The 13,280-nt window shown below is 37.6% G+C and overlaps 1 protein-coding gene across 1 annotated transcript in view; it reads left to right on the top strand.

The window, feature by feature from the left end:
* The window catches only part of LOC107596692 (grainyhead-like protein 2 homolog), a 14,990-nt gene extending 1,906 nt beyond the window's left edge, over window positions 1–13,084 (top strand). Inside the window, exons 2-16 of the mRNA XM_016287485.1 lie at window positions 1,285–1,471; window positions 1,576–1,634; window positions 1,996–2,341; window positions 2,486–2,544; window positions 3,173–3,329; window positions 3,422–3,533; window positions 6,692–6,786; window positions 9,139–9,297; window positions 10,432–10,519; window positions 10,719–10,855; window positions 11,078–11,115; window positions 11,732–11,811; window positions 11,901–11,986; window positions 12,209–12,273; window positions 12,367–13,084. Coding sequence (XP_016142971.1) covers window positions 1,285–1,471; window positions 1,576–1,634; window positions 1,996–2,341; window positions 2,486–2,544; window positions 3,173–3,329; window positions 3,422–3,533; window positions 6,692–6,786; window positions 9,139–9,297; window positions 10,432–10,519; window positions 10,719–10,855; window positions 11,078–11,115; window positions 11,732–11,811; window positions 11,901–11,986; window positions 12,209–12,273; window positions 12,367–12,481 — 1,783 coding nt within the window. The 3' untranslated portion in view covers window positions 12,482–13,084. The remainder of the gene's footprint in view (window positions 1–1,284; window positions 1,472–1,575; window positions 1,635–1,995; window positions 2,342–2,485; window positions 2,545–3,172; window positions 3,330–3,421; window positions 3,534–6,691; window positions 6,787–9,138; window positions 9,298–10,431; window positions 10,520–10,718; window positions 10,856–11,077; window positions 11,116–11,731; window positions 11,812–11,900; window positions 11,987–12,208; window positions 12,274–12,366) is intronic.
* The last annotated feature ends 196 nt before the right edge of the window (window positions 13,085–13,280 follow it).

Raw genomic sequence — 13,280 nt, 5'->3', positions numbered from 1 at the left:
GGGTGCCGTCTGTCGAGAGCAGGGGTGCCGTGTAAAAAATCTTTTTTTTTTTTAAATATTAAAAATATATATATATATATTTAATTACTAAAATGTTCAAAAAAGCAGCTATTATATAATATCCATTTCTGATGTCGCCAATAATTAGAGATGCACCGAAATTTCGGCTGCCGAAAATTAGTTAACTTCTCAGGTTTCACTTTCACGTGGTGTGACGCTCTGCATATTATCCGTTATCCCGCTCTATGCGTGTGCGCTCCGCTCAGTCACTCCACTCGTATACCGTTCATGATCATCGGAACAGCAAAGTCCATTCAAAAATTGAGCCGACAGAAAACATCGATGTAGTACAGTATTGTTTCTGTCTGCAATAGCCCTACTGTGTTGTAACATGGTGTGGTATATGGGCAACTCTGGTAATGCTGCCCTCTCATTCATTGATCTGCTAACGGTTATGTTATGCTCACGTGTTTTGATAATAAAAGCTTTCTAGGACTAAACATTATTTGGATAATATCTGGATATATAATGGATAAATATCTTAACCCTACTGTTAGACCTACCTAAAAAACTAAAAAGCTATTTATTTAATTCGAAGGCCTGTTGTTATTTTTTATTTGTGCTATCACTATTAATATCTTTATTTGTTCTTATTTTATTACTGACTGCTTACTTGTCATTTTATATTCAATTCAAAGTTTGAAATCAAGCTATCTCGTGCTACTGCACCTGGGCAACGAAGGAGTGGCTTCGTAAGAAGTATTTCAAGGTCCTGGAGTGGCCTAGCCGGTCTCCAGATCTCAACCCCATAGAACATCTTTGGAGGGAGTTGAAAATCCGTGTTGCCCGCGACAGCCCCAAAACATTACTGCTCTAGAGGAGATCTGCATGGAGGAATGGGCCAAAATACCATCAACAGTGTGTGAAAACCTTGTGAAGACTTACAGAAAACGTTTGACCTCTGTCATTGCCAACAAAGGGTATATAACAAAGTATTGAGATGAAATTTTGTTATTGACCAAATACTTATTTTCCACTATAATTTGCAAATAAATTCTTAAAAAATCCTACAATGTGATTTTCTGGATTTTTTTTTTTCTCATTTTGTCTCTCATAGTTGAGGTATACCTATGATGAAAATTACAGGCCTCTCTCATCTTTTTAAGTGGGAGAACTTGCACAATTGGTGGCTGACTAAATACTTTTTTTCCCCACTGTATGTGTGTATGTATATATATATATATAATGTATGCATGTATAATTAACTTTTATTAATATTTTCAGTAAGCGTCTGGTGGTGGTGGTCCCTAATGAGATGCATATTCCATCACGCCGTGCCTTCACAAGTGAAGATGAGGCATGGAAATCTTACTTGGAGAATCCATTGACTGCTGCCACCAAGGCCATGATGAGCATTAATGGAGATGAGGACAGTGTGGCTGCCCTGGGAATCCTTTATGATTATTATAAGGTCAGAAATCATCTGTAACACACTTAAAAAGAAAACTAATGTGCCTGTGGTGTACATATATGAAAACGTATTGTCAGGACATTATTTCATTTCTTTTCCTTTAGGTTCCTAAAGAGAAGAGGCTCTTACCAGTACCCAAACTTCCAGAAGATCATGAAAAGAGGTCAGTCCAGCATGCAAATGAGGTCCAAAAGTCTGAGACCACTTGTGAAAAATGTATCTGTTCCATTTTTCTAAACTAATACATTTTATTTTTAATTGCAAATTAAAAGCATAACCATTTGAGTGAAAGTTTGTACTGAAAGAATTACATAAACTTCAGAACATATTCATGATACATGTTATCCAGCATGATTGTTGCTTATTTGTAAATGTAGAATCTTAAACATTTCTTCATTTTAGGCCATACATTTCCTTTTTTTAATTTTTTACTTTATTTCCAAGATATTAATTAATGAATGGATGAATGAATGTCCATGTTCCAATTAGATATAATAACCCATTTGATAACCACTTTTTTTCAGTCGGATCGGTCAAGATGGCCTTGAGTCCGCAGAGAATCGTATCCAGGTCCTGAAGTCACGTCCTGTCAACCTGTCCTTGAATACTGATGTGCACAGTGCAGAAAATAAACAAGACCTGTTCGGTCCAGTGCCAGTTGAGGAGGGTGTTGTGGCCACTGTGAAGGCTGACGTTTACGCTCAGGCATTCTCCAACCATCACCAGCATCAGGGGGTTCAGTATCAGCGCATGACCTATCATCAGACTTTACAGGATCCAGCGAGCGTCAGCCACGACGGATACATGAAGGACGAACAGTGCAGTACACCAGATAGCACCTTTGAGGACTCCTACCCTGAGGAGACTATGGTGAGCTTTCGTCAGTTAAAAACATGTCAGTTTACGTCAGTCACTTGTCATTAAACATCGAGAATAATATGTAAACGTAAAGCAGTTTAAACCAATTTGTTTCTTTAGTAGGTTCATACTTCAGGCATATACTGTTTTTTACAGAAGTACAGGATGCCCACCACGCTAGGGACAGACGATTTCTCCCAGGAGCATTCGGGGATGTAAGTACAACATGCCAAACCCTTGATATTCATTTACGCTACCATTCAAAAGTTTTATTAAATGTTTTTGTAAAACAATGCAGTGGATAGTGACATTATTGGAATTCTACACTTCTAGTTTTTAAAGTTTTCTGCAGAAGTACATTTGAATCACAGTAATCTGGAAATCAAGCTCTATCTATCTAGCCGAGACTTTAAAAACATCCAGATTTTAAAATTTTCTGCACAGCAATAGATTAATTATTAGCGGTTGTGCAAAAAATCTAATACAGAAACTGTTCTTCTGTAGACTTTCTTGTATTATTGAATTCTCTAGTAAAATTGCTGTGCTTTATTGCCTTAACTATCTTGCCTTCTATACTACTCCGATACCGATAACATTAAAAGTCACTTATTATTTGCCCTAATATGCCAATATATTGTGCATCCCTTTTCTTGATGAAAAATGTGAACCAAATGGCATGCATGCCAAAATCATAGTTGAATGTTAGACTTAATTTTAAGACTTGAATTTTGCTTGTGTTGCTTGGTATAGCTGTTTTTTTTTTTTCACAAGTGTGGACAAACAAAGTGTTTTTCTTTCTATTATGATTTCCATTCACACAACCGTTTTTCTGTCCACTCCTAGAGACATGTTCCAGTACGGTATAGAAGCGAGCCGTTCGGTCCGTGAGAAGGCCGGTGAGCGGCCGATGATCTATCTGAACAAGGGCCAGTTCTACGGCATCACTCTCAGTGAGACCGGGGCCAACAAGGGCTTTCGACATCCCATCAGTAAAGTGCGGGTGAGTTTTGCTGTTACCATGACAACCACTCTTAACTCTGTAGTATAACTAATAATGGACCAGAATCATTGGGTAACAACTGTCTCTCTCAGAGTGTAGTGATGGTGGTGTTTGGACAGGAGAAATATCGAGATGAGCAGCTAAAGCACTGGAACTATTGGCACTCCCGCCAGCACACGGCCAAACAGAGAGTCCTTGACATAGGTGGGCATCTGCTTTATGTATATATATTTTACATATGTCTGAAAGGTGCATATAATGCATTGATCCAGCTGACCCAGTGCATTGCATTGGCCGAACACTGCAAGCACTCGTCGGAAATGTAACGCCCCTTACCATAATCGCGAGCTTCATCTTTCAAAATAAATGTAAACACAGAGCCCGAAAGGGGAACAGAGCCGCGTGACAGACAGTGATGAAGCTGGTATGTGTGCAGTACACAAGCCACGGTTAAGACAGCTGCCTCCACTGTGATGTGAACCTGTCTCTCTCTCTCTCACACACACACTCGCACACACACACGATGCGCAAAACTCCGCATTTGAACAGTCAATAGCAAATACTTAAACTAATAACAAAACAGCAGCTGATTCAGAAGCGCCAGATTGTCATAGCAAAGTCAGAATGACCTCCTCTCCTAGGTTCACGAAACGGTCGTCCATAAAATGCATTGCTGTTCTGTTGTAAGTAATCTTAAAAATTCCTAAATGCATCTACTTCCGGAAGGCCAAATAAAGTGCTTTTGCTTTCGCTTTCGCCTAGAAACACACAGCGTCTCCCTGACATGGCTGCATCAACACTAACTGCGGTTACTGAAACCACGCCTTCTTTCTTTGCGTGCACATTTGGGCGGCATTATGCTAATATTTCCACATAGTGAGGTAGATATGTGGGGGCGTGTTAGAACGAGCCGTTTTAGGGGGGCGTGTTAGAGTCTTAACTTTGATAAAGAATATCTCTTTGGTTTTGAGACTTTAGTCTTTGCAACTTCAGGGATCTTATCTATGCACAGTCAGCTTGTAACACTCCAAAGAGAAAGGAAAACTTGAAATCGTTTTGCCAGTGAGAAAAAGTCTGCCAGTGAGCTAAGAAAAATAAACTTATCTCTTTAAATTAAGTTCATTTTTCTTACCACATTGGAAGATATTTTTCTTGTTTTGAGTCACTTAATTTTGATCAGTTTTTCAGGAAACAAGGCTTTAATATCATAAGTAATTTTGCTTCTCAAGTAAATGTATCTTCATTTAAGAATGTTCAGATATTTGTACTGGAAAACAAGGCAAAAATACTGAATAAGAAAGAATTTCATTTTGGAATTTACCCATAAAAACTGAACAATGGTAAATATTACAGTACCTTAACTCTTATTATATGTTATTATATGCCACCTCATTTCTGCTCTGCGTCCGTATCCCTGGGATACCGGATAACTGGATTCCCTTCCTTTTGTTCATCTTTTTTCTACCCGGTTCCTCATTTGTTTTATTTGAGGTGTATCCTAAAAAAGGGTCTGCAACTTTAGCACAATGCTTAGGGCAAAGTCTTCCATCATAACTCCCAGTTGAGAACCATAAGGACAATGAAGGGTCAGGTTAAAGGGGGGAGTTTTGTCACCTGAGGGGCACTGCGATGGTCTACTCCATGGCAGCTGGCAGCCTGACGTGGTTTGGGCATGATTTTGGAAGACCGAAACCGATCTGCTGATCCTGATGTTGTCCTGATTTGAATAACAGTATCCAGGGATTTTTCATAGTGCCTGAGGCAGAAGATCAGGATTTGAATAGGAGCGTTAACCGTTTGGGGGGAGGCAGAATCCTCAGACAAGTGGGGGCTTGGGAAAGGGTCCTGCTCTTTTGTAAATGAGAGGCTTGAGTAACATCTGCCATACATTTAAGTGGTGTTGTATTTACACAGCAGGCAGGCACTGTGTCATAGATGTGAAGCGTGTAACAGAACGCCTGCGTCTGAGGTCAAAAGGCGTCCCTTTGTGGTTTTTTGTTTTCTTCTAATTTTTAAATGACTCTGAATATAAACTGAAGTGCTCAAATTTGCTTGAAGCTTTGCATATTATATACATATTTACTCAGGGCTAAACAAGTAAATTATCTCTCTCACATTTATCTTCTCTTCATAACAATTTGAGCGACAAGTTGAACTTGAAAATTGACATGAATTTGACAGTGTCTCAGTATTTAGTATGTCCAGCCTTTGCTTTAACAAGAGCAGTACCTGAGCTGGCAAAACCTGATGATCGTGCTATCCAGCATGATTCGAGAATCAAAAACAAGAGCATCTTGTGCGTCAGTAAAAGCGATGAAATCTGGACTTTTGCACAAAAGATTTCAGAGACTAAAAATAATGTAGAAACTTAAATATTTGTTATTCATTTTACATATAATTTAAAATATTCAAAACAAGTAAAGAAAATAAATAAATACAAATCATGATAAGATCGTTTAAGAGTGTTTTCTAAATGTAATTAGATACAATTTATTTTATTCAACTTATAATTTTTTTTATGTATTTTTTTTATCTAAATAAGATCTTAGAATAAGAATCCCAGATTTTACTTTTAATGTAAAATATTTTGAATATATGCAGTTTATTTTATTTATTTAAATAAGACCTTAAATTGTAGATTATTTTAATGTAGTCAAATACTGTGTGTATATATATATATATTTATTTTCTATTTTATTCTATTGTTTACTACTGTTTTATTGATAAAACTTTAGTATAGGGACCAATTTTCACTATTAACAAGTTTCTTATTAGCATGCCTATTATTAACATATTGGCTGTTTATTAGTATTTATAAAGCACATATTCTGCAAGACCATATTCTACATCCATAATCCTACCCCATACCTAAACTCAATTTAACTACCTATTAATAAGCAGCAAATTAGGAGTTTATTGAGGCGTATTTAATGGTTTGTTAATAGCGAGAATTAGACCTTAAAATAAAGTGTGACCGTTTTATTCTATAATTTAATTATAATTAATTTAGTTTATTCAGTTTAATACATTTTTGAATATCTAAATAAGAATCTTGAATCTCAGATTTTCTGTGTGGCCTCAGACATGTAACTGTTAAGGTCCTAAAGAAAATATTCTAAGTAAAGCCCCGTTCACACCAAGAGCGATAACTACAAAGAAAACGATATTAGCCTCCACACCAGTGAACAATATCGTCTGTTTATTCTAAGCGCACATGCGTCTGCCGCTTTAAATTCTTGAGCTCGTTACAGCAGGATGGATTTTTTAGTTATCTTGATTGGTGTGAACGGGCCTTAATGCCAGAAATTGTCAGTTACTTATAAAATTACAAATGATAACTAATGTCATGTTTCACCCTTCAGCTGACTATAAAGAGAGCTTCAACACCATTGGCAACATCGAAGAAATCGCTTACAATGCTGTGTCCTTCACCTGGGACATCAATGAGGAGGCAAAGGTGAGGCTTCAGCTTGGATTCTCAGAGTTGTTACTGGAATCTGAAGTTTGCTGTGTGCAAGCTGAAGATGTTTGATAACAGCCGTTGAACCTGAGGAGACATTACAGCTCCCTTCTCCTCCTCTTCCCTGCAGCATCCTATTCACTGTCAGGAGGATTCTTCCTTCTTAGTTCCAGTACTTAACAAGCTTACTTTAAGTGTACACTTAAGGGAGGAGGTCCACCCAGTGCTCATGGTCAATATTTGACTTTAAAACTAGGCTTTTGAAGTAGCCTGATGTGTCACTGTAATAGCCAGTGGAAAACTTAATAGCAAATTCCCTACCTCTGGAAAATCATTTTATTTTATTTTTATGCAGTTTCCTAATTCAGAAAATGCCTATAAAAGATAAGGTGTTTCCTGAGAATTTTTAATAAAGGGTTGCAGAAATATAAACATTTACATGCCTTCAATTGTAAGAGCCCACTGATGATGATGATTTGATAATGTAGGAGGATGTTGTAAGATTTCAGCGTCACTTTGTATTTGTTCAGCCATAATTTGCTCACATGCACCCACATGCACACAGAAAGCCAGAGCCCACACTAGAGAGTTTTGTTGTGAAAGATTTGTCCGTGTGTGCAGTTGCTAACTGATTCCTGTCAGAATTGATCACGTGGCCCTGAGAACGCAAGTGGTTCTCATAACATCGAACAACAAGCTCCTCTATGAAACAACAGCTACAGGCACAGACATGAAAGGACGGGAGACCATCAGTGGGAAACTATTTTCACCTCGGGCTGAAAGATTCGCTACCTTTCATCTTTCAACAGTCGTTTTTCCAGTGTCTCTTGATATGTTGGCATAAGACAGGTTACAGTTGGGAAAATTTCAAATCAATTTAGTTTTGCTTACTATTTGAATAAACCGCAGACAGCCACACAATGATAGAATGGTTGTGTGGTTTTTGTTTAGAGTTGCCATTTAGAGATTTTAAGATTGTGTACATTCAACACAGAAGATGTATTATTCACTATTAAAGGCCACAAGTCTGTTTTTGAGGTTAAAGATAGAGTAGTGCTAAAAAGATGTGTGCTTTATTCACCATTTTGCTAAAGTCTGGGAGGCCATCCAGTAATAGCTTTTTCGTCAGGACTAGTCTATTAATCAAACAATCTGTAAAGATTTCACTACTACCTCTTATCACCACTAGCAAACAGAATTGCAAAAATAATGATTTTCAGACATGTTTCCCAAACGCTCACCGTGTCTGCCATTGGTCGAACAGATTGACACACCACTGCCACTGGTTTAAACATTGATGCTAGTTTTGGAGCATTGCAGCACATTTTTGCAGCTTTTACATCTTGTGCATGTACGCCTCATATAAATCTTAAAAACATCCTATTTGAACAGCCCCTTACTGTCCTGTTTTCTAGTTTTTAAATGCACAAACATCATATTGTGCGAACAGCCCATTACTGCATTGTTTTCTAGTTTTTAAACACATTCTGTGTGAACTGATCCTTACTGCACCTTTTTTTTTTGTTAAATGCAAAAACATGTTCTGTATAAACGTCTCGGTTACATATGGTAACCCTCGTTCCCTGAAGGAGGGAACGGAGACGTCACGTCGGATGACCAACAAAATTGGGATCTCGCTTAGAGGGAAACTAAACGAGCCAATGCACATTGGCATGCGATTATTGCATCCAGCTGCTGCTGATCACAGCGTGAGTATAAGTAGGCAGCAGATGCAGCGCATATTCAGGTTTTTGCTGAGGAGCCGAGCCGGTGACCTGGCCGCTCAGCGGTGGTACAGGAGCTGTGGCGACGGGACGTAACGTCTCCGTTCCCTCCTTCAGGGAACGAGGGTTACCATACGTAACCGAGACGTTCCCTTTCAGTCGGACCCTTACAGTACAGTTTTCTGTTTCTAAACTCAGAAAACGTTCCATGTGTGAACAGCCCATTACTGCAGTGTTTTATCATTTTAAATGTACAAAGCGTTCTTGAATGGCTCCTTACTGTACTTGTTTTGTGTTGTGTTGTGTTGTGTTGTGTTGTGTTGTGTTGTGTTGTGTTGTTTTGTTTTGAATGCAAAAACATGTTCTATGTAAAGGAGCCTTACAGTACTGATTTCTAGTTCAAAAATGGGTTCTGTGTGAATGGAGCCTCACTGTGATTTTTTTCTAGTTTTAAATTCTGCGAGAACATTCCCTTTATAGCTGAGCAGCTTAAGTGGAAAAACTGCCCCTGGCTCTTTTGTCATAAGATAATAAGACATGATTGCCTGGCCATACTTGACCTTTTCCAAGCTCCGAAATGTTTTGTCAAGCTGATTTGTGTATGCATCTTGTGTTTTTTTTCCAGGTTTTCATTACGGTGAACTGTCTGAGCACCGATTTCTCCTCACAGAAGGGAGTCAAAGGTCTTCCACTTATGATCCAGATTGACACCTACAGTTACAACAACAGGAGTAACAGACCCATTCACAGAGCCTACTCACAGATCAAGGTCTTCTGTGACAAGGTTGGTGCTGCGTCCGTGTGATTTAAGTCAAGGACCTGACTCATTTTATTTGCACAAGTTATACAATAAGTATTACAGTTTACAGTGGACATTTTCTGTTTGCCATTGCCATTTCTTGTAATAGCTGTAATGATTTGACCTTCATGAAGTGTAATTATTTTTGTATTGCAATTCATTTGATTTGTCACTGGAATTAACTACTTTATATACTAAACTTAGTCAATAGTGCTATTTGGTTAAAGGGGTCATATGATGCAATTTAAATTTTTCCTTTCTCTTTGGAATGTTACAAGCTCTTGGTGCATAAAGAAGTCTTGTCTTCCACAAGAGGACACGACTACAAATCAGTGGTTAAGTTATATTTACAACACTGTTCCAGAACAGTTTTACCCAGATGTGTGCAGCACATTTTATGGAGGATTGTTTACTGATCCTGGGAGAGTAACGTTAGACTAAAATGCCGGCAGTTTTGACTCACAGTCTGTAAGCACGTTTTCATTTAAAGGATTTGCCACTGATGATTCAAACACAAGTTTTGGGCAGTAGAGTAGCACTTGTTGTTTGTCATTTCTCTGATCACAAATGCAGACAGAGTTTTACGTTTACACGGCGCGACGCAACGCAACGTGTAAAAAGACAGTATAAGTCATTATAATCAGTAATTATGTCCCTACTGGATGCAACAAATGCCTCGTTTGTAATGGGTTAATGTTTTTATCTCGTCGCTCCGGCCGGGACACAGTATCAACAGTATGGTAGGGGCTTAACATTTCCGTCTCACGCTTGAGGTATTCGGCCAATCACAATGCATTGGATAGCTGGCCAATCACAGCACACCTCGCTTTTTCAGACCGATGAGCTTTGTAAAAATCGACGCGTTTCAGAAAGGCGGGGCATAGAGGAGAAACAATAATGTACAGTATGTGGAAAATAATGTGTTTTTTTTACTTTAAATCGCATAAACTCATTTCATTACACCTAATACACTAAATAATGTTCTTTTTAGCAGCATCATATGACCCCTTTAATGTAATTTTGATTTGTTATTTTTTTTCCTGCTGTCCTTTCGATGCATTTTATGTGTGTAACAACAACAATAGCCAGTATGATCACACAAACATCTCTTCTGTACAGGGAGCTGAGCGAAAAATTCGTGATGAGGAGAAAAAACAGCTTCGGAAAAAGGTCAAAGGTCAGGCTGTTGGCAACCAGGGTCATGATGGTGAGAGTCCTGTCAATCATCCATATGTTTGCTTATATAATATAGTGTCATTAGCTATCATAAACAATTTTGCATTACAGGTTTTGACCTAATATGTGACGACTGTGACCATGTCTTCTATGAAACATGACTACGTGTGTTTCTCTGCGTCAGCTTGCTGATTTTGACTTGAGACATTTGTTTTCTTTCACTCCGTTAGGTAAGAGAGGAAGTTTTGCCACTTTAGCTCAAAAGAGGCCAGATATTACGCTCTTCAAAACTATGACAGACCTGGAGTCCCAGCCTGTCCTCTTCATACCCGATGTCCATTTGAACAACCTCCAGAGAGCCGGTCAGGTGAGGATGCATGCAGTTCTCAATGTGACACTGAAGTTGTTTCAGTGCTAAATTGATCAGAACTAATTATTAATGAGTAGTCTCTTAGTAATGACTAGATTGTAGTGACTGACTTAAATTATTAAAATGGATTTAATCTCTCAAAAGTTGCTGCTTATACATATTGTGAAAGCATGTGCAGTTTTAAGTCTCTATAACCTTTTGTTTTTTCTTTGTTTACAGGTGTTCAGTTTTGGTGTTGAAGTAATGGAGAGTGATGGGTTAGTGCGTTTACTAAGAATGTCCTGCTTTAATTATAATACAATTACTATTGGTATTGCAATGCAATGCAAGATATGGCTTTATAATAATGGTTATGTGCTCCGTATCAGTGGACAGTAATTGACCAGTATTTCATTGCTGTCTATTTTCCCTATTTTTATTTTAAGATTGCATTTGCCATCATCCAACACTCACTTAAATTAAATGTAACTTACAAACTATATGTAATAGCACTTTTGAGTTTAATCTACAGCAAACTTCAACAAGAATATCAATTTTCATACTGTACATTATAATGTTTTTTTAGTTGTTTAGGGTTTTATTTGTAATTTATTTGACAAAATAATGTAAAGTTTTATTATGGGCCATTTATTTTTGTTTTGTTGTCTTTTTGTTCATTTAATTGTATATTCAGTATGGTAAAAGTCTATTTGTATTAATTCATTCATAAAACTACATCTCATAGGAGAAATGTCTTTCAAAGTCCAGCAAGCATCAGACCAGTAGAATCAAGCCAGTGTGTTTCATATGCTTTGCATCTGCTTCTTGCAGTATATCTGTAGCATTGAAAGGCAGTATTATAATCATAAACTTGTTTATCTGTTTCTCATGCAGTGTGGCCATGAAAAGACCATTCCAATCATCAGAGGATGATATTTCTCCACCTGCCAAATACAGCAGAGAGGAAAGGAGAGGTATGATTTACTGCATATGTGTGAAATCTACAAGTCAACAGAATATGTCCCATTCTTCTGTATTAATTCTTAATGATATTTTTCTGCAGTCCTGCTGTACGTAAGAAGAGAAAACGATGAGGTTTTTGATGCACTGATGCTAAGGTCCCCAACACTGAAAAGTTTGCTTGAGGCGGTAAGTAAAGTGTCACGCAGTACAGCACATGGGATGTACACTTTGATTCTTAACAGACAGGAGTGAATAGGTTTTATACTGCATTTAGTAGCAGATCCGATTACTTTCAATGGAATACAACAACAGAGTCGGAAATAAGCTGCCATTCACAGAGGCTTGTCAGAAGATTTTCTGTTTAAGCTGCTGTTTGGATTAAGGTCTCTTTTTTTCTTTTTCTTCAAGATATCAGGCAAATATTCTGTTCCTGTGGAGAAAATGACTAAAATCTATAAGAAAAGCAAGAAAGGGTGCGTAAACAGTGCTAAAAAGACTATATACTGTATATAGTGATTAGTATTAAATTATTTTGAATTCAAATTTCATTTTCATTCAACCACTAGTATTCTGGTCAACATGGATGACAACATCATTGAGCACTACTGCAACGAGGACGCATTCATCCTTTCCATTGACAATCAAGCGGACTGTTTCCGGGTGACTCTTACTGAAATCTAAATGTTATTGCCACAATAACACACGCTTCTACTTGGAGAACTTTTGTTACCCTGAAGCAGCACACAATTTATTCTGTGCATCTGTTTGGTTCTTATGAGCTTATGTATTTGAAGAGGAAAACGCTTTCAGAAGTCGTCGACTTGGGAATGCACTTCAGTGGACTCATTGAATTAAACTTTATGATGGACAGTCTGAGCAACACATAAAATGCTCTTCCAAAGCACTATAAAATGCCATGTTGATGTGATGTGCTGTCTCCCCCTTGAGGCCCAACAGTGTGGAGCCCTAAACAAAATTGCCAGATTTTTGCATGCATTCAGTCCTTTCCTTTATCAATTCTTGCATGATATTTGAACATAAGAGATCTATATAGATACTCTTATTCTATGAAGACATTGTGTTGTAATATGCACAACAAATAGCATACATTGATGAATGCCCCAAATGCTACACTGTACTCTTTACCTTATGTGTTACATGAATGTATAGTTTACACATGTTCCTCATTGTGTTGTATCTTGATGTTTTGATGTCTTTATAAAAAAAAATAACATGCCTTGTAAATATTTTTTAAGGTGTTATTTTATCAGTTGAATAAACAACGTCCAAAGAATCTTCTTGGATCTTGAATCTTCTTCACATGCATTCATTTGGGAAACTGTTGTCCAACCAGAAAAAGTTTTAGTCACTTATAAAACCTGCAGCAAGGGGAAAACCGGATGTTCACAAACTATAATCCATTATATGCACACTGCCATTCCAAAATACCATTCAGTAAGATATTTTATTTTATGCATTT

Source organism: Sinocyclocheilus grahami, unplaced genomic scaffold (assembly GCF_001515645.1).
Source record: "Sinocyclocheilus grahami isolate Dianchi unplaced genomic scaffold, SAMN03320097.WGS_v1.1 scaffold222.1, whole genome shotgun sequence".
Taxonomy (NCBI): domain Eukaryota; kingdom Metazoa; phylum Chordata; class Actinopteri; order Cypriniformes; family Cyprinidae; genus Sinocyclocheilus; species Sinocyclocheilus grahami.
The sequence above is the reverse complement of the archived record's forward strand: the minus strand, read 5'-3'. Positions and strand labels throughout refer to the sequence as shown.